The following is a 21,055-nucleotide window of genomic DNA, read 5'->3' as shown; positions in this document are numbered from 1 at the left end:
AGAGACTTTTCAAGTTAAAAGGTACCTTAGAAATGATCTAATTTGATCTCATTTTACCCATGACAAAATGAGGTTTACTATATGTCCATCAATGGATATATATATGTGTACACACACACACAATGGAATAGTATTTGGGCCTAAAAAAGGAAATACTGTCATCTGTGACAATACGTTTGAGCCTGGAGGACATGATGCTGAGTGAAATAAGCCAGGCACAGAAAGACAAATACCACATGACCTCATATGCATGCGGAGTCTAAAAACGTTGAACAAGCAGAGAATAGAATGATAGTTACCAGCGGCTGGGTGAGGGGTTGGGAGATGCTGGTGAAAGGATACAAAATTTCTTTTCAACAAGAGGAATAAGTTTAAGTAGCAAAGGCTACTTCATAATAGGGTAGAGTGAGAATTCCAGTGCACATTGGAATAACACATGCAGTATAATTACGAGTAGGGTAATTTCATACTGAGATTAAGTTTAGGATATGAAAATCCATTTTCTGTTCTCAAATTGTTCTTATTGGTGTGAAATGCCATGGTCCCTTCCGTGTCCCCAAATTATGATAAGCCGAATACAAACACAGCAACCAAAAGGTGTTCTAACCTGCAGTGAGTCAGTCGTATGGCTGGTAGGCAGTCCACTCTTGCCGTAGCCTTGGCCGTGGGCGGTGAGAAGGCGTCCACACAGGTCAACTGCTGCCCTCCAGTTTTTGCAGTTCTGTAAGACATAATGGAATACATAAACAGAGCACACAGTCACTCAAATACAGATGCCTCTGCTGGGAGCAGATCCATCTAGCCATCAGTAATCACGACAAGGTCAGTCAGTGGCTAGTGCACAGCAGAATGCCATTTTTCAACATTGCACATGCAATTAGACAATGAGAGGGCCAAGCGTGAGATACAGTGCAAGATGATCAAGTCATAAGAAGATTAAAATTTAACAACTGATAGAACAGAGGAAGGAGACTTCTTATTGGAAAGCCACTCCCGCCCCCTGATCTATAAGCTTTTCCTTTTTAGCAAGATAACTCCATCTTTTGATTTCTGTCAATTTAAAATCAATAATTTTATGCTATGTGTTGAATATATTTATTTACACCTATAAGATCTGCATGTCACGATAAAATAAATGGCATTCTATGTTCTACATAGTTCAATGCTATCAATATGAAAAAAGTCAATGAACTACCCTAATGCCACGTTACAGGCCAGTATCCCAGCAAATAGCATGTGCTGAGTAACTTTCATGTCATTTCACTTTGTAATGCCAACTACAGCAAGGCCAACTGATACTGACAAACTGGCTCATTAGTTTGGACTCTCCTGTGTTTATCTTTGCCATTATGCAATACAGAAAAGAGGGCTATTAAGTGTATGAATGGGAAAATGTTGAAACCTTTAAAGAAGCTAAAAGTGGCTGTGCAATATGTATTTTCTCAGTGTAATAGCACTAGCTTTGGTCACTGCAGATGTGCCCATTTATGCAGTCAGTCGACACACAGGCTGGCAGAGACTGCAGACCTCAGGGGCAGAGTGGCAAATGCACGCTGCATCCTCACCTCCATCTGTGTAGAACCCAGCAAGGGAGACAGACATTACCAACATGCTTTTCAAGGATTAACTGAATGATTATGTGTGCCAGTGTTTCTTGGACAAGAAGTCTAGGGTGCCAGGGGAGTGTGTAACTGGGTGGCCTAAGTTAATCTTAGTAGGGTGGTGGGAAGGGGAGGGGACAGGAGGGAGAGAATGAGGGACTGAGGGAGGGAAGGGGAGGAAAGAGAGGGAAGGAAAGGATACTGAAGTGGAAACCTTAAGGATGACTAGCAAAAAGCGGGTCAAGAAAGGGGGAAGGATGCTCCAGGCAGAGGGAGCTGTCTCAAAGGACAGTGTGTGCCTGAGCAGCAGGTGAGTCCCTGTGGCAGGGCGTCACGGGGGAGGGAGAGCATGCAGAGGGAATGAACACACAGGCAGGGCTTCAGGCCGTGGGAGAGATCCCAGGCTCATCCTGAGGGCAGTGGGAAGCCACCGAAGGGTTTTTGGCAAGAGAGGGACATGATCCTATTTAAAGACATGTATTAGGGTACACCATGCACCTCTTCTGTGCACTGACATGTGCACACTCCTGTTCAGCACCTTTCTGCGTGACAGGTGAGGACACAGAGAGCATGGGCCTGTCAATGGGGTGCTCGCGAGTGGACAGTGAGTCTCAGCTTTTCAGTACAGTGGTCCTGCAGTCCTTCCCTTGGGGTTCCTCGGGGCAGGGCCAGTACATGTGCTCTGCCTTCTGGAGAGGCAGCGCAGAAGAGGGTGCCATACTGCCATCAGGATGCGTGGGTCACAGGTTTCTGAGAGGCTCGGGGTTAGCTCAAGGTGTCAGAGCTGAGGTGATCGGTCCCACTCACTGATGTAAGGATTATCAATAAGATGGCATACAGAAGCACCCGGCACAGCGCCAAGACTGAAACAGACATTGAAAATGTGAACAGTGCCGTTGAAGAGTTCCCAAAGTGTCCCTACATGCATCCCTCCTGTTCCTTCCTACAGCGTGAGTTCAAGGTTTCTTTTCATAGTTTTGTCAGCAAAAACCAGCACCTCTCCTTGTGGAAGAAACTCTTTTCTGTTCTTTCTGCCCTCTGAGTGAGTGTCTGGGCACGTGTATGGTTAGAGAAGCTGCCCAAGTAAGGAAGGAAGGTGGTGTGGGGCTGAGAACTTCAGGACAGCCTGGGCTCTGCCACTGATTAGCTGCGGGTCTGACACACGCGCTGACATGTCTCTCGGGTCCCTGCAGGACTTTCCATGGATCCACAGCTCATTTCTTCTTAGTGCTGAATGACAACTGTTTCACAGATGTTCCAGTTTGTTTATCTGCTCACCTACTGAAGGATACCTTCATTGCCTCTAGTTTTTGGCAACTAGGAATAAAGCTGTTATTGACAACTGTGTGCAGGATTTTGTGTGGATATAAGTATGTGACTTAATTGGGTGAAACACCTGGGAGCATAATGGAATAACTTAATTGCTCAGCTGTGTCAGCCTTCACAGGCTTCCAAGAGCACAGGCCACAGGGCAACATGCAGTCGCCATATTTTGATGGAGAAGACTTGAACTCAGACACAGAGTTATTAGTGGCCTTGTTGAGAGCTGGGTCTGTGGAGAGAGAAGACTGGAGCTCAGTGAGGAATGGAACCTGTGGAAGGGAGGAGAGGCAGCAGAGAGCTGGGAGCTCTAGGCTGCTCTAGGGAAATCTGAGCACTCCAAGCCATCAAAGGCAGGGGAGGAACGAGGCAGTGGCCAGAGAAGGTAAGACGCAGTGACTGAGGTTAACCAAATACGTGAACATTTAAAAAAGCATGCGAGGAGCATCAGCGAGGAGCATCCAGTTGTAGAAAGACTGAGCACATATTAGAAAGAAAGGAGAGTCAATGACACAGGTTTCCAGAAGGCAGGAGAGTGTGCAGCTGAGGGCAGTCTGGGGAGGGACAATCTGAGTGTGCATCTCAGCAGGTGTACCCATGGGACTGGGGATGTGAGTGGCTCCTATTTGTGGCCTCTGTGTTTGCTCCAGAGCTGAGGGGAAGGTCATGCATCTTTAAGAGTGAGCAGGAAGGGCACGGGTGTGAGGTTAGAAAGAAGTAGACAGTCTAAAAAGGTAACTGGAGAAGACAGAAAATTAACAGGACAGCCCTGCCATGCCGGAGATCCACGGGAAGTGACGGGAGTCAGTTTGCAGACATCTGGGTGTGGAAAGTTCTCCAGCAAGCCCTGCTGGCCAGGTGATGGTGCGGAGAGAGCTGCAAGCAGCATCACCTGAGATGTGCACAATGACAGAGCGAGAGACCCAGCATGTCTGCGATTTTTTTAAGAGCATTTTTGAGATGTGGACCACAGAAACTGTGTTCAGTAAAGAAGGAAGGGAAGAAACAAGGTGCTAATGCTCAGGGAGAAAGCAGACTAATGGGCCAGAACATCCACTAGGGTGGGAGGATGGCCCTGTGGGAGGATGTGAACGCTGGCTGGCGGGAGAAGGTGCTGGGATAAAAGCAGCATGTGGGAGTCTGTGATTTTGTTGGTGGATCCGTGTGGGTGATGGCAAGGCTGTAAGTGTGACCACAGGAGAAGGGGCCTAAGTCCTGGCCAAAGAGATGGGAGCTAGAGATGAGAAGCTTTAGGGACTGAGGGGCCCTGGTCCTGTCCAGGCCAGCTATGTGGATCCCAGAGTCACTGGGCGAGGACAAAGGTGTCAGGTGAGGCAGACTATCAGGTGTTACTCATGAGCTGCTATGAGCCATGGGACCCAGACAAGTTACTGCACCATACCCTGGTTTCCTCATCATAAAATGGGGATGTGAACAGTGGTCACTGTTCTCGTGAGGAGGAACCACTAACGCATGTCAAGTACTTAGCACCTCCATGGAAAATGGTGCGTTTTGGGGCCTCCTCACTATGGCACTGTAATGACCTACTCATGGACACATCTTACTAGGCTGTAAGCTCAAGAGCAGGAGTTGTTACCTTTTTTTTGGTCATAATAACATTATAAAGAAAGTATTACGATGAGTTTTTGGAAACGAGGCAGCTGAGATGTAATGCTGCTTTGAGAAACAAGTAACCCCGAGGAAGGACAGCAAAGATGGTGATGAGCAGATGCTGGAGGAGACTGACTGCTCTCAACCACTGCTCAGCAAACAGTCACTGCACGCTTGCCGGGGGCAGGCTGTGCTGGGCTGGGGACAAGGCCCATTGATGACCAGGTGCTGGCACAGAGGGGGCTTGGCAGGCCTCCAGCATCCAGTTACAAAGTCCAGGCTTTAGTTCCAGGTAAGAGGGGTCAACTAGATGCTTCAAAATAGAAAAATAAATTTTGAAATAAAATTTTGAAAAATGGCAGATGGATCAGTTGGGTTTTCCAAAATTACAGAAGACGGTGGAACATTCAAATCCAAGTGTCTAGTAAATGTGCAGGTGGAGACTGCAGCTCAGGAGCGAAGACACACCAAAGAAGTGGGGAGCAGAACACACGCAGGGAAGAGGTGACCCAGGGAGAGAGAGGTAGGCCCTGCCTAGGAGAGCGAGCAGCAACTGTGGGCACGTAGTCCTGCTGTGGCATCAAGGGATGCCAGACTAGGAGCAGACACAGTGAAAAGGCCAGGGAAGCATGCTTGGTAAGTGCATGTGGGCTGTGCAGTTTCTACGCTTGGATTTCAAGAACAGGATCGCTGCCTGCAGGAAATGCAGACTGGCTTCCAGAACACCCCTGGATGACAGAATTGCTGCCTGTAGGAAACATAGAACAGCTCCCAGAGCACCCCTGGGTATTAGTGTACTGATAACTTTTGAGGAGAGGAATAAAGAATCTATCTGTGGAAGCTCTGATGAGAGTAGACTGTGAGGCAGAGGTGTCAGTCAGTCAGGGAGTCAGCACCTTCAGCAAGCTCGGCTGCTAGAGCTGGCTTAGCTGTCTCTTGATACTGTGAACAGAAGCACTCAGTCATTCACTTGCTCAATGAACATTTCCTTCGTGCCTAAGCAGAAGTATGCCCTATGCCAGGCGACAGGGGCATAGAGATGGATCTGGTATGAGGGACAGCCATACGGAGTGAAGGACTATAAAACAGTGAAGATACACACACGCACACACACAAATACACGCGTGTGTTCATACACACGTGCGTTTATGAAATTACAGACATTCAATTGGGGAAGGAGCACCCGAGACTGGTGGTGTTGGGTGGTGCATCCTGTAAGGTGGACAGGAGGGGCACAAGTGGACGGGAGGGGACAGCATCCCAGGTGGAGGGCGTAGCAGGCAGGAGTCCCCACGAGGACACTATGGGAACCTGACACTGTGGAATGTGTGGAGAGTGGCTGATAAACTAGCAGAGTGTGCACAGGTGGCTGCAGACCTGCGGTTACTGGGGCACCGTGGGGGAGGCTGGCAGGGTTGAGGCTGGGTTGGAGGCAGAGGCCAGACTCCCGGGTTGAGGAGGAGGGGGCAACAGGATCCTGATGGCAGTGGGGGAGAGAATTCCAAGGACTGAAACTCAGAGTGGGGTGACTGCTGCCAGGATCACACTGGTGTGTCTATTTGGATTACAAGATGAAGTGAGATTTCTTCTAAGAGAACATGTGCCTGATTGGAGTGACTGCTTTATGACGAATACTGGCTGCCAAGTGGGTCACATTTCCCAGAACTCAATGAGCTTAATCTATAGTCCTATGTGTTGGTGGAATTATAATTAAAATACATTTGCTACATGCTATATGTTAGAAATTAATTATCCTTTGCAGCAATTTAAATTTATGATAAAACATTTTAGATAACTTAAAATGTGAGGGGGGTACCTAGTTTTCGGGTATTATGTGAACACAAAGGCCACTGAGCTAGATTAGTGAAATGGGCACAAAGAAACAAGGGCCCAGTGTAGCCCAGGTGTGGAGGGACATGACAGAAGAGACAAACTTCTTAAATATTAAATATATAGTAGGTAAAGTTTCCAGGTTCTGGCGAGGGCAAGTGGTGCTATCATTAGACACTACAGGGATTACAGCAGAGAAGCAGGTTGAGGAGGTGGGCACAGCGAGGTCATTACATGTGCTGACACCTCTTGAACACTTACGTCACTGCTGTGCAGGTCACTGCTTCAGTGTCAGCTAACGCCCACTCCATACCACCCCCAGCCATTGTCCACAATGCAGTGACCACGGAAAGAAAAAGTCAACTGTGAACAGTGATATACTCTCTCAAATATCCTTGTAAGCTACTGTTAAAAACATAGACTATTTTATAGGTTGGCCAGTTAGCTCAATTGGTTAGAGTGTAGTTTTATTAACAACAAGGTCCAGTGTTTGAGCCCTGTACTGGCCAGCAGCCAAAAAAATCATGTATCTGAGGATACAAGAAAGTTTTGAGTGAAACAAAGGATATAAAACAGTTTATGTTTTGGGGGGTTTGTTTTTGTTTTGTTGCTGGCTGGTACAGGGATCTGAACCCTTGACCTTGGTGTTATTGGCATCATCAGTACATGATTTTTAATGGCTGTATGATATTCAATAAAACAAACGCAGACATCATTTGTTAATCTGATGCCCTACTTTGGATATCTGAACATACATCAGCTTTTCAGAAACTATAAAATTGATCCTTGACAGACAAGAGCTGCTGATACTATTGAACAGACCAAGAGAGTTACAACATGTTACCCAAAAGCTCTTCATCAAGGGTTTCTAGGATAGCATCGGGAAACTGAGATAATGTGGGATCATCCCTTTGCTACTATCAAGTCTAGCTGTCCCAGGATAAAATAAATTAAGATAAGGTTCCTTTGAGTTCAAGGATTCAACTTCTGACCATCACAAATAGAAGCAGTGTGGGAAGTAACCGAAAATTGACAAATTCTAGATAGACAGGGTATGCACTGGTTAGACAAAGTAAAACTGCCAGTGTTTGTGAACAAAAGTTTAATTATAAAAGTTAAGAATAGAAACTGCAAATAATAATTATTAATCTCCACCAGAAACCTTGAGTTGTCCCTTTGCACTAAAAATATTTAACTGTTTTCTGCTGGATGGCTCCTTCAGAGCAGAGACCACTGTTTATTTTTGCAGATGAATATGATCCTCTGCATAGAGCAGGCACTTACTAATTGCCTAGTCAGTGAGTTCTGGTATATTTTCCTTATTTTTGTTATGAAACAACTCCTATTTGTGACCAATCCTCACAGCTTAGTCAGGCCTTTTCAGGTTATCCTTACCAACATATATGCCCATCTTTGCATGAAATGCACCCCTAACTTTCATCAAAGCTGTAAGTGTGCCAACCAGGCCTAAATCAATGGTACAGGCTATGGGAAGCACAATTATATCAATTATTAACAACAGCTGTCCCTTCACAGTCTTTCAGTGGCCATGAAAGTTGGAGATGGCAGTGACATCTGTTTTGGATGAAGACGCAGCCAGTCTGTCCCTGTCACCGTGCCCTTGCGGCCCTCTGCTGCTCCCAGGCTGAATCCACCTGCCACATCTGCTCAGATTTCTACCCTTCAAACTTAGCTCAAATCTGATCTTAACGATGCCGCTCCTGCACACAGAGAAACCTTCCTATTCTTAATTCCCCCAGAACACACATTCTCAGTGCAGTGATGTCAACCCCACGGGGATGGGATTTGGTTCTTGGGGGATAAAGGAATTGCGGTGGATAAAGAAATTGCAGGTAACAATAATTAGTGGCCCCTGAAGATCAAACCTACCCAACAAAATCTTATTCCTTAGCATTTAATTTCATGCGGGGCTAAGGATGGTGACTAGGAAAGAGTGTCTAAAAACGCTCCTCAGGAGACCAATGATGAAAAGGTTAGGAAGCACTGCTCTAGAATACAGTCTGTCCCGTTCATTCTGCACACTTAGGTCTACTCTGGAAGTCCAAGTGAACATTTAATTATGATGATGTCTTGTCTTTCCTCTAGTAAGCTCCCTGGGGCAGTGGTCTCATCTAGCGCATTGCTCTTTAATTTCCAAAAGTACATCGTTAGTACAGCACCCAGAATGTGCAGACATTAAAAACATTGGGGAATACATAGTAAATTCATAGCACTACAAAAGATAGTAAAAAAATAAAATTTAACCCCACTAGTAATCAAAGAAATACAAATTCTAATTTACTAATGAGTTGAACTTCACTAGGGGAAAAAAAAATAAGTAAATGCCGTAATGCCGTTGTTAGCCTAAGAAATTAGAAAAAGACATTTTTAAGAAAGATACAAGTCAGGGTAGACAAGGAGATATTAAAGGAAGCATACTCATATGTTGGTGCAAAAATACATGAGAAAATCTGATTATGAATAGTTATATATTTTTGAAAGAAATAAGAAATACTATGCAATAAAGGCTCCTATCCCATTTTTAATCCACTATGTATAGAAACACCACTAAAAAAGCATTTAAATGTGTAATAATTATTTGCAAGGACTTTGCAAATATGAAGTGCTCCACAAATGATGACAAACAATAAAATATGTAAGAAGCCTTCAGCTCATGCTATGATTTCATATACTAAGAGGTGTTTTCTATATGTCAAACTAGATCCCTACTATTAAAGATGAAACAAAAACCTAGTATCTTAACTATTCATTTTTTAAATAAATGTAAATCTTTTAAAAGGGGGCCTCTTTCCTGACTGAAAATAGAAAGCAGCAATGTTTATGCTCCTATTACAGTTTCTCCTAATAGAATTTTCCCACAGATGACTGAATATAAAAGATTTACTGGGATAACTGCTGCTAGTGAATAAGTGTGCACTATTAGGCTAAGCAATTTTCTGATTAATATTGATTGGCCTATAAGTGACATACGGCTATCTCTAAACAAACTTACACTAACCCGAAAGCCAATGTTCCAGGAGTAAGAACAACCCAATTCCTTGAGACAATAACACAAATTAGCACATGGCAGGGGTTCTGGGGTGCCCTTTCCATCGTCATTCAGATGGCAGGTCTGAGGAGCTAGCACTGAGCTCGGGAGCAAAGGGGTGAGGACTAGACTCAAACCCCAAACTCAGGGGCAGGGGGGCCCACTAGGTGTGTCTCCTCCAATCTCTAATTTAGATTTGGATTATCTTCTGGTCTGAGGGTCAGACATGCCAGCAGAGGCAGCAGAGAGATGAGGATTGCTTTCTTTGTATCATAATTTTAAAAAAATAAAGGTAATGTTGTTTATGGTGTATTTGTTGTATACAAATTTTTTTACTCTTTTCTTTTTTTTTAATGCAGTCCCCCACTACCACCAATTATGCAGCCAAGATTCCACATTTGGGGAAACGGTAGGGTCAGCACATCAAGCGTGCGATAGATGAGCCTCACCCTGGGAAAGCACCTTTGTGATCATCCCCTGCCAGGTAAGTATTGTTGTACACAAGCTTAAAGATTTATTCAAAGTACTCACATTTATTAATCTTCTCCTTAAAGGTTTAGTGTTTTGTACCTTAAGAACTGCTTTTCCATCCTGAATCATCACAAGTTCTTTCTATTTTATGAAATTTAAAATATTGGTAATTCATTTGGAATCTATTGCTGTGTGTGGCAAGAGGCAGGGATCTATTTTTATTTTTCCCATTTAAATAATCAATTAATTCAGTGCCACGGTTTATTAATTAGTTCCCTCTCTCTCTATTAAAGGGCTGGTGCATGACCCCGCCCTTCCACTCTGGCTGTGCAGCTGGGCAAGAGCTATGAGGGAGGGGTGGAGGAGACAGGATGCTGGGCTGGGAAGAGCCAACGCGGCATCGAGTCCTAGCCCCTGGCACTCTTCCTTCCAAAGTGGGACATAACTTCAGCCCCCTCTGAGAGACAGAGCCAGGTCTTATGGTCATATGCTGCCTGTTACTTGAAATTATAATTACTTATTTTCTCAGTGTGTCTTTTGTTATTTTTATCTCATTGTTTTCCCCTTCCTCCTCCATTTTCATTGTTAGATGTCAGAAATGTTCAGCAAAGAAATTATTTTTAAAATTAGAATTTAAAGTATATAAAAGTATACAAAACTTTAAGCTCCGTGGCGGTCTTATGAAAATATCATAATTACTGTATTTGACATGTAGAACTCAGATAATGAAGTTAGTTTGATATGAGAAAAAGATCTAAATTTAAATAAATATTACTTTTTTTTAAACTTGGAAATAAGAGACAGACTTTATTTGAAAAACTGAACATAGGCATTCTACAACTTCCAAAAGATGAGAAAAATAGTCCAATAAAAGTCAACCAACTAACTAACGGTATGTACATTTCTCCATCTAAGACTCAAAGGGAATCATTAACTCTACACATGATACCATTAAAGTGATTTAAATGCTCCTCTCCCCAGGCTGTGACATTCATTTCTCCGTAAATTACAATCTTGGAACACTCTGACATGACTTAGGAAAATATATCCAGAGAGTCTTTCCTGGCCTCAAAGACAAAAGGAATTATTTTAGGACATAATTAAAAGACCAGGACAAGGTAATGATCATTTTCTAAATACACGTCCCACCTTAAATAGGTCCCGTTGTTAGGACTACTAATAAAATCTCAAATGGCCTCAAGTGTTTTCAATGTATTGAAAGAAACAAAACACTATATATTTACTAATACTAAGAATAACAGAAGATAAAAGATAGCCTGCAGAACGAATTAAATACAACTAATATGTATGGCTTTGTGTGTGGTTTTTATGTTCATCATCATAAAGTCATACTTCAAATACAGTCTATCACTTGTGCTGGTGTCTTACAGCAGTGTTTTCAAGGTCAAATGAAGGCAACAATGGAATAGTCTATCCATTCTACCAGTGTCACATGGGCTGTGCAAATGGCTACCTCTGAGACCTGTAACTTCAGTGACAAGTTATAAAGTACACAGATATTTAAAATTGGTATGTTTTCCCCTTTTTTAAAAACAGTATCTCCATCTTTCCTTCTGAAAGCTTTCCAATTACAGGTATAATTACAGAATCATGTCAGTAAAAGAAACTTAATGAAGCATTTGATTGATGTTTACTAAAAATAAAACTTTACTTGTGTTATGTGTAAAATGTCTGCTAACCACGTAAGCAAGCAATTCTTACTTACACATTTCTGTAAATATGATAAAAGATGCTTAGAAAAAAGGCAATTTGTGGGGCATACAATTTCCAGTGGTTCACAGATTATCAGAAGCATCCGTGTACCTCATGTTAGAAATGCCTGCAGTTAAGATCATTCTCTATGTCTATTTAAGGATAGGGACTCTGCCTGGGCTTTTATACTCACTCTGCGTTAATGAATAAAGACATCTGTGTATATTTCTGGTGGCGATGCAAATGATGTTTCCAGAACCTGGAGAGGGTAGAGCAGAGGAGAGAGGAGAAAGAACAGTTTCTGGGGAGGTTTGGTTTCTCAGACTCTGGAAGGTCTCTCAGCCCCCTCAAGAGTTGAACCCCGGGAACTTTGCTCTGGGGCAAAGAAGGCCTGAGGTTTTTGTGCTGGAGCTGTAAGGATCCTTACCAGTTAGAGCCAGGATTCGGGACCCTGGTGCTGGAGATCTGGAACAAGTAGCATCTCTGTGGGAGCGCAAGCAGAGCACAGGGAGGGGGAAGGGAAACCAACTTTACTCTGGGGTCAGGAGTGCAGCATGGTTGTTTGTCGAGTATGAAGACTCTTATGAAGAAGTACCCTCGAGTTATAATAAATTTGTGAATCTGAAATATGTACTTCTTTCTAAAAATAACAGTATAGTACTTGTAAATCTGAGTGAACTCCGTTAAGTGGTCAGAAGGCAGAACTTCACAGAGCAGGAACCGTATGATAGCAACCTTTACTGTCACTGCTTGGACAAAAGAGGCTTAATATGTATTTGCTGAATGAATATAGAAACAGAAGAAAGACAATTTAGAATTTGTTTGTTTCAATTCTATCAGATATAAAAAAATCTTCTTATGAAAAAATCCTACTCCTGGATACAACCCAGTGCTAGAACCTATCCTGAAAGCACAATTCCCAGACGGTATATACTCAGTGGTTCAAAGTACTGAGTCACGGGGCAAGTAGTCAATGAGCAAAAACCACCACCAGGAAGTGTGGTCTTCCCTGGGCTGCTGTGCAGACTGTAGGTGGGACATGGCAGTGTGCACAGTACTAATGACCAGGGTTAGGACATCTGGGTTGATGTTTTGGGCCAACCTCTTCACCTTTCTTGCTCTTAGTTTTCTAATCTGCGAAGTGAGGGTTTTAGACTATATTAGTTTTCCAAATGCACCCTTCCTCCCCCAAAGTCTCAAGAGAGCCTCAAAAGAGACTTCAATGTATAAAACAGACACAGCTGAAATGCTTGGCACGACACTGCCCCCACCAGTGCACTCCCCATCCATGCCCACAGTCACCCTGAGGCCCCTCCCTGGAACCCTGGGGTTCCTGGATACACAGTATGAAAATATGCTAAATTAGAGGACAGGGAGGGCAGGTGGAAGAGGGGGCAAAGTTGAGGAATCAGTCCATGGGTATAAAGCCACAGTTAGGAAGGGGAAGTTTTGGCGTTCAATTGCATAGTAGGCCGACTAGAATTAAAATATTGTACATATATTTCAAAATTGCTAGGAGAGGTTTTTAAATGTTCGCATCACAAAGAAATGGTAAATGCTTAAGATGATTGACATGTTAACTACTCCGATTTGATCATTACACAATGTACACATGTATGGACATATCATGTTGTACCCCATGAATACATATACAAGTAAAAAGATTCCAATTCCCATTGGTTCCTCTCCTCTCCTCTCATGGCAGAGGAAGTAACATTCCATTTCCTTCAAACTGCTCCACTGTTTGTGGTTCGACTTCTCCACTCTCCTGCGGATTCCTCTAGTACCATCCTCACTATCAGCGGTGTGGGTTCCTTCCTCCATTTCTTTAAACCGACATTCTGACTCTACTTCTTTCTCAAAAGAGTAGCTTCCTATCTGGGGGTACTCTTATCAACTCGTTCACTAATTTCTTTATTTATTTAGAAAAATGCCATGTACCTATTATGTGCCCAACCCATTCACTGGTGAACAGGACTGACAGTTGCTGGCTGTCACGGTGTGGATTACAGATTTCTAACCTTTGTAACTGGCTCTGTCTCCACTCCATGTCACAGCATTTGTTACTGACACTGATGACATGTCATTTTCCAGTTCATACATATAAAGAAGTCGGGATAAAATCCAAGTAACTTTGCCAATGTTCAGTGCTTTCTCAAAAACAGGCTTTTTTGGCAAGACCCTGAGAAAGATTTCCTGGGCAAAAGACCAGGGATCACAGGAAGATAACAAGGTTGAAGAATAAGAATACAAGAAACTAACTTTTGAGTGGAATGAGAGGGTTTTAATTTTTTTTTTTTTCCTTTTTGCTCCTGTAGGAGGCAGGTGATCTGCTGATGACAGAACACTAGAAAATAAGAGATGGGATATAAAACCAAAAGGAGAGGAGCCTAGGAAATCCAGTAAACCTAGAGAGCAATGTCCCCGCCTGGATGTCACAGGCCTATGCTTCCTAGAAGGCCTCTGCACATCAGCACTCTATGCTTTCTGGAAGGCCTCTGTACATCAGCGCTCTGGTCCTGCTCTGTCACAGCTGGGAGCTGCACCCATTCAAGGAGCTCCAGGTGGCCTGGTCACTGCAGCAGACAGCCCCCAACTCATCCTGAACCCTGTAAAGCTTTGAAACTAATGCTGAAGTCACAAAACTAGACATAAGGATGTCTGAAGTCAAGAGAACTAGTCAATTAAGAAAGCATTTTGTTACTTTGCTAAATGCTACTGTGAAAGATCAAGAAATAACTCCTCTGCTATGGTTTTGGTTTAAGATCTTGGTCTCCCTAAGTTGGGAGACCAATTACTAACTTCGTAATTTCTAGCAGAAGGAAGACAGGTTACATACCTAACTTTCAATTACTGGGTTAATGGTAGAGGGAATGCAATAAAATAAGAACTAGGATTATTTTATTCTGAGTTTACTATGAAGTCCTTGTGCACCTAAGTGATTTACATATCACTATCATAACACGAAAGATGGTCACCTCTAGAAACAAGACTGAACCATGTGCTTCTCCAAAATAAGCTAAAAAATTTAATTTTCTTTTTTAGTTTTAAATTCCCAGGTTAACCTTCACCTCTGATTTAAAAAGGCGAAAGATTTGTACAATTTGAAGAGAAACCGAAGCATCACCTTTGATTTAAATGGGCTGCAAAGTTAAATCCTCAATACATTTCTAAACCCCTCAACTATTATATTGTTAAGAACTGAAACTTGCTTAAAATGGGTGAAATCTGAAGCTGAATATAGAAGACTTACTTATAACTGAGAAAAATAAGATGAGCAGCTCTTAAAAAAAGAAGTGAAGTAAAGTAGGAAATTCCACTTTCTTTTTCAAAGGTTGAAAAGTTAATGCATGTCCTTCAGATTGCTCATCCAGAGAGTGTGCACTGCTGGGACCAGGGAGCCATGCCGGGCAGCTGTGCGGTCTGAGCAGCTGTGTGGTCCGAGCAGCGTGGCTGGAGCCGGGAGCCGGGCCTGGGGAGCAGCGGGGGGCCGGAGCGAGCACGCGAGCTATGGTTGCAGAATTGGCATGAATTTTTAAGATTAAAAAAAAAGAGACTTCCGGTCAAGATGGCGGAATAGACGGTTCCTAGCGTCACTCTCTCCCACAAATGAACCGATTTAAATTATAAAAACATAACATCAAGTGTATATGGAACAGGGAGACGTCCAGCAGGGGAGGCAGAAGCTCCGCGGAGACCACATGCCCTGCAGGGCCGCCGTCGCACGATCCGGCAGATAGGCTTCACCGCCGCCACCCGGCTCCATTCCCAGCCCCACCCAGTGCGCACAGAGTGCAGAGACATCCGGCAGGGGAGGCAGTGGCTCCGCAGACACCACACACCCTGTGGGGCCGCCACTGTGTGATCCAGCAGGTAGGCTTCACTGCAGGCACCCAGCTCCATTCCCAGCCTGGCCAACTGCGTTCAGAGCAGGGAAACATCCCGCAGGAGAAGGGGAAGCTCTGCAGAGACAACATGCTCTGCGGTGCCTCAGCGCATCCCAACAGCCGGGGCCAGAGCGCACAGAACAGGGAGAAGTCCAGCACGGGAGGTGGAAGCTCAGCAGAGACCACACACCCTGCAGTACTGCCCCATGATCCAGCAGCCCGGCAGAGTAAAAGCTGACCAGAGAGGTGGCTCCCTGGAGAGGACCAAGACCCGAGGCAACCACACACGCAAGGCACTAGTGACAAACTGAGCAGTCACTGAGGTAGCCATACCAAATTGGCAACCACAGCAACATCTTAGTCAGTCAATAGTGTCAAACCTGTGGACTGTGAAACCCCCTGCCACAATGAATAAACATCAAAGAAAAGATACCAGAAATACGAAAAATCAAGAAAGTACACCACCAAAGAATAACTCTCAAGCTCTAGATCCTATAGAACAAGAAGCCCTTGAAATGACTGACAAGGAATTTCGAGTGATAATTCTAAGGAAACTGAATGAGATACAAGAAACCTCAGCTATACATCATGATGAAACGAGGAAAAGTATACAGGACCTGAAAGAGGAAATGTACAAGGAAATCAATGTCCTGAAAAAAAAATGTAGCAGAACTTGCCGAACTGAAGAAGTTATTCAGTGAAATAAAAAACACAACAGAGAGTTTAACCAGCAGGCTTGTCGAAGTTGAAGAGAGAACCTCTGAACTTGAAGATGGGCTGTTTGAAATAACAGAGGCAGACAAAAAAAAAAAGAAAAAAGAAAAAAGAATCAAAGACACTGAAGAAAATCTGAGAGAGATATCAGACAACCTTAAGTGCTCAAATATCCGAGTCATGGGTATTCCAGAAGGGGAGGAAAAAGGAGATTGCATTGAAAACATATTCAACAAAATAGTGGCAGAAAACTTCCCAGGTGTAGGAAAAATCACAGATCATCAGATCCAAGAAGCTCAACGATCTCCGAACGTATTCAATCCAAAGGTCTTCTCCAAGACATGTTATAGTCAAATTGGCAAAACTCAAAGACAAAGAGAGAATCTGAAAAGCTGCAAGAGAGAAGCATCAAATCACCTATAAGGGAGCCCCAATCAGGCTAAAATCAGACTTTTCATCACAAACCTTAAAAGCCAGAAAGGAATGGGATGATACATTCAAAATACTAAAAGACAGAGATTGCCAGCCAAGAATACTCTACCCTGCAAGGCTATCCTTCCAAAATGAAGGGCAAATAGTATATTTCTCAGAAAAATAAAAACTGCGGGAGTTCACCACCACATGACCACCCTTACAAGAAATTCTCAAGGGAGTACTGGGTTTGGTTCCAGAAAAATAACTACCACTGCCATAAAAACTCAAGAAAAATCAAAACCAACTAGTATAATAAAAATGGCATTCATGAAGAGAAAACAAAAAAAACAAAAAGGCTATCTACAACCCAAGGAACCAACAAACACAGAAAACAAACAGTAAATCAGAAAGCAAGGAACAAAAGACACCTAAAACAACCAAACAATAATCAATAAAATGCTAGGAATAAATCGACACTTTCAATACCAACACTTAATGTAAGAGGCTTAAATTCCCCAATCAAAAGACATAGACCGGCTGACTGGATTAAAAAGGAGGATCCAACTATATGCTGCCTTCAAGAGACCCACCTCACCCATAAAGACACACATAGACTAAGAGTGAGAGTATGGAAAAAGATTTACCATGCAAACAAATGACAAACGAGCTGGAGTAGCTATTCTTATATTTGATAAAATAGACTTTAAACTAAAAACCCTAAAAAGAGACAATGAGGGACACTATGTAATGATAAAAGGATTGATCCATTAAGAAGACATAACAATCATAAATATATACACACCCAATGTTGGAGCAGCCAGATTTATAAAACAAAATCTATTAGACCTAAAGAAGGAAATAGACACTAATACCATAATAGCAGGGGATCTGAACACACCACTGTCAATATTGGACAGATCATCTAGGCAAAGAATCAGCAGAGAAACACAAGATCTAAACAATACTCTAGACCAATTGGACTTGGCAGATATCCACAGAACATTCCACCCAACCATCTCAGAATATTCATTCTTCTCATCAGCACATGGATCATTCTCCAGGATAGATCACATATTAGGTCACAAATCAAGTTTCAACAAATTAAAAAAAAAAATGGAATTATCCCATATATTTTCTCAGACCACAATGGATTAAAATTAGAAATCAATAACAAATGAAATTCTGGAAACTATACAAACACATGGAAATTAAACAGCATTCTACTTAATGACATATGGGTCCAAGAAGAAATCAAGCAGGAAATCAAAAAATTTATTGAAACTAATGAAAATAATGATACATCATACCAAAACCTGTGGGATACTGCAAAAGCAGTACTAAGGGGGAAATTTATTGCATTAAACGCTCACCTTAGAAGAATGGAAAGGTGGCAAGTGAACAACCTAACACTTCACCTTAAAGAACTAGAAAAACAAGAACAATCCAAACCTAAAGTTAGCAGACGGAAAGAAATCATTAAGATCAGAGCAGAACTTAATGAAATTGAAACCCAAAAAACAATTCAAAAGATCAATGAATCAAAAGGTTGGTTTTTTGAAAAGATAAATAAAATTGACAAACCATTAGCATGGCTAACAAAAAAAAGAAGAGAGAAGATTCAAATAACAAAAATTAGAAATGAAAAAGGGATATTACAACTGATTCATCTGAAATATAAGGAATCATTTGAGACTACTATAAACAACTATACGCCAACAAATTTGAAAATCTGGAGGAAATGGATAAATTTCTGGACACACACAAGCTCCCAAAACTGAGCCATGAAGACGTAGAAAATCTGACCAGACCAATAACAATAAAGGAGATTGAAGCTGTTATCAGAAGGCTCCCAACAAAGAAAGATGGATTCACAGCAGAATTTTACCAAACATTCAAAGACGAATTGACACCGATTCTTTATAAACTATTCCAAAAGATTGAAACAGATGCAAATCACCCAATCTCATTCTATGACACCAACATCATCCTGATACCAAAACCAGGTAAAGATATAACCAAAAAAGAAAACTACAGGCCGATATCCTTGATGAATATAGATGCAAAAATCCTCACTAAAATACTAGCACACAGAATACAGCAACACATACGTGAAATTATTCACCATGATCAAGTGGGATTCATCCAAGGGATGCAAGGTTGGTTCAACATACGCAAATCAATAAATGTGATACACCATATTAATAAAATCAAACACAAGGACCATATGATCATCTCTATAGATGCTGAAAAAGCATTTGATAAAATTCAACATTCATTCATGACAAATAGCCTCTATAAGTTAGGTATAGATGGAAAGTATCTCAACATAATTAAAGTCATATATGATAAACCCACTGCCAATATCATCCTGAATGGGGAAAAGCTGAAAGCTTTTCCTTTAAGAACAGGAACTAGACAAGGATGCCCACTCTCACCACTCCTATTCAACATAGTGTTGGAAGTACTAGCCAGAGCAATCAGAGAAGAGAAGGAAATAAAGGGCATCCAGATTGGAAAAGATGAAGTCAAACTGTCCCTGTTTGCTGATGACATGATCCTATATATCGAACAGCCTAAAGCCTGTACAAAAAAACTCTTGGAGTTGATAAATGATTTCAGCACAGTAGCAGGATACAAAATCAACACACAAAAATCAGTAGCATTTCCATTCTACAATAGTGAAGATGCAGAATGAGAAATCAAGAAAGCCTGCCCATTTACAATAGCCACCAAAAAAATAAAATACTTAGGAATTGAGTTAACCAAGGATGTGAAAAATCTCTATAAAGAAAACTACAAACCACTGCTGAGAGAAATTAGAGAGGATACAAGAAGATGGAAAGATATCCCATACTCTTGGATTGGAAGAATCAACATAGTGAAAATTTCCATACTACCCGAAGTGATATACAAATTCAATGCAATCCCCATCAAAATTCCAATGACATTTTTCTTAGTAATGGAAAGAACTATCCAGACATTTATATGGAATAACAGAAGACCATGCATAGCCAAAGCAACGCTGAACAAAAAAAATAAAGCTGGAGGCATCACACTAGCTGACTTTAAACTATACCAAAAAGCTATAATAACCAAAACAGTATGGTACTGGCATAAAAACAGATACACTGATCAATGGAATAGAATAGAGAATCCAGAAATCAACCCACACACTTACTGCCATCTGATCTTTGACAAAGGCACCAAGCCTATACACTGGGGAAGAGACTGCCTCTTTAGCAAATGGTGCTAAAAGCACTGGATATCAATATGCAGGAGAATGAAAGTAGCCCCTACCTTTCACCATACACTAAAGTCAACTCAAAATGGATTAAATAATTAAATATACACACTGAAACAATAAAACTCCTTATAGAAAACATAGGAGAAACACTTCGTGAAGTAGGACTGGACACAGAGTTCATGAATATGACCGCAAAAGCACGGGCAACCAAAGGAAAAATAAACAAATGGGATTATATCAAACTAAAGAGCTTCTGTACAGCAAAAGAAACAATTAACAGAGTTAAAAGACAACCAACAGAGTGGGAAAAAATATTTGCAAAATATACATCTGACAAAGGATTAATTTCCAGAATACACGGGAACTCAAACAACTTTACAAGAAAAAAACAAGCAACCCAATTAAAAAATGGGCAAAAGAGCTAAGTAGGCATTTCTCTAAGGAAGATACAGAAATGGCCAACAGACATATGAAAAAATGCTCAACATCACTCAGCATTCGGAAAATGCAAATCAAAACCACACTGAGATACCATCTAACCTCAGTTAGGATGGCTAAAATCCAAAAGACTCTGAATGATAAATGCTGGCAAGGTTGCAGAGAAAAAGGAACTCTCATACATTGTTGGTGGGACTGCAAAATGGTGCAGCCTCTATGGAAAATGGTAGGGAGGGTCCTCAAACAATTGCAGATAGATCTGCCATATGACCCAGCTATCCCACTGCTGGGAATATACCCAGAGGAATGGAAATCATCAAGTCGAAGGTATACCTGTTCCCCAATGTTCATCGCAGCCCTCTTTACAACAGCCAAGAGTTGGAACTAGCCCAAATGTCCATCATCGGATGAGTGGATACGGAAAGTGTGGTATATGTACACGATGGAATACTACTCAGCTATAAAAACGAATGAAATACTGCCATTTGCAACAACATGGATGGACCTTGAGAGAATTATATTAAGTGAAACGAGTCAGGCACAGAAAGAGAAATACTACATGTTCTCACTTATTGGGGGGAGATAAAAATAAATAAATAAATTCACACACACACACACACACACACATACACACACACACACACACACACACACACACACACACACAAAAAAAAAAAAAAAACGGGGGGTTGGGGGGAAGAAGATATATAACAACCACAATTACTTGAAGTTGATATGACAAGCAATCCGAAAGGATATTGTT

The 21,055-nt window shown here is 42.0% G+C and overlaps 1 protein-coding gene and 1 pseudogene across 3 annotated transcripts in view; both read right to left on the bottom strand.

The window, feature by feature from the left end:
* Window positions 1-21,055, bottom strand: part of TRAPPC12 (trafficking protein particle complex subunit 12) — a 91,431-nt gene that overhangs the window by 49,748 nt on the left and 20,628 nt on the right. For all 3 annotated transcript variants that reach the window (XM_063078106.1, XM_063078105.1, XM_063078108.1), the window contains one exon: window positions 608-721. In XM_063078106.1, the coding sequence (XP_062934176.1) occupies window positions 608-721 (114 nt within the window). The remainder of the gene's footprint in view (window positions 1-607; window positions 722-21,055) is intronic.
* LOC134363485 (U1 spliceosomal RNA) lies at window positions 9,766-9,903 on the bottom strand (annotated as a pseudogene).

Source organism: Cynocephalus volans, chromosome 14, assembly GCF_027409185.1.
Source record: "Cynocephalus volans isolate mCynVol1 chromosome 14, mCynVol1.pri, whole genome shotgun sequence".
In the NCBI taxonomy this organism is placed as follows: domain Eukaryota; kingdom Metazoa; phylum Chordata; class Mammalia; order Dermoptera; family Cynocephalidae; genus Cynocephalus; species Cynocephalus volans.
Note: the sequence above shows the minus strand (reverse complement) of the source record. Positions and strands in the feature narration are given on the sequence as shown.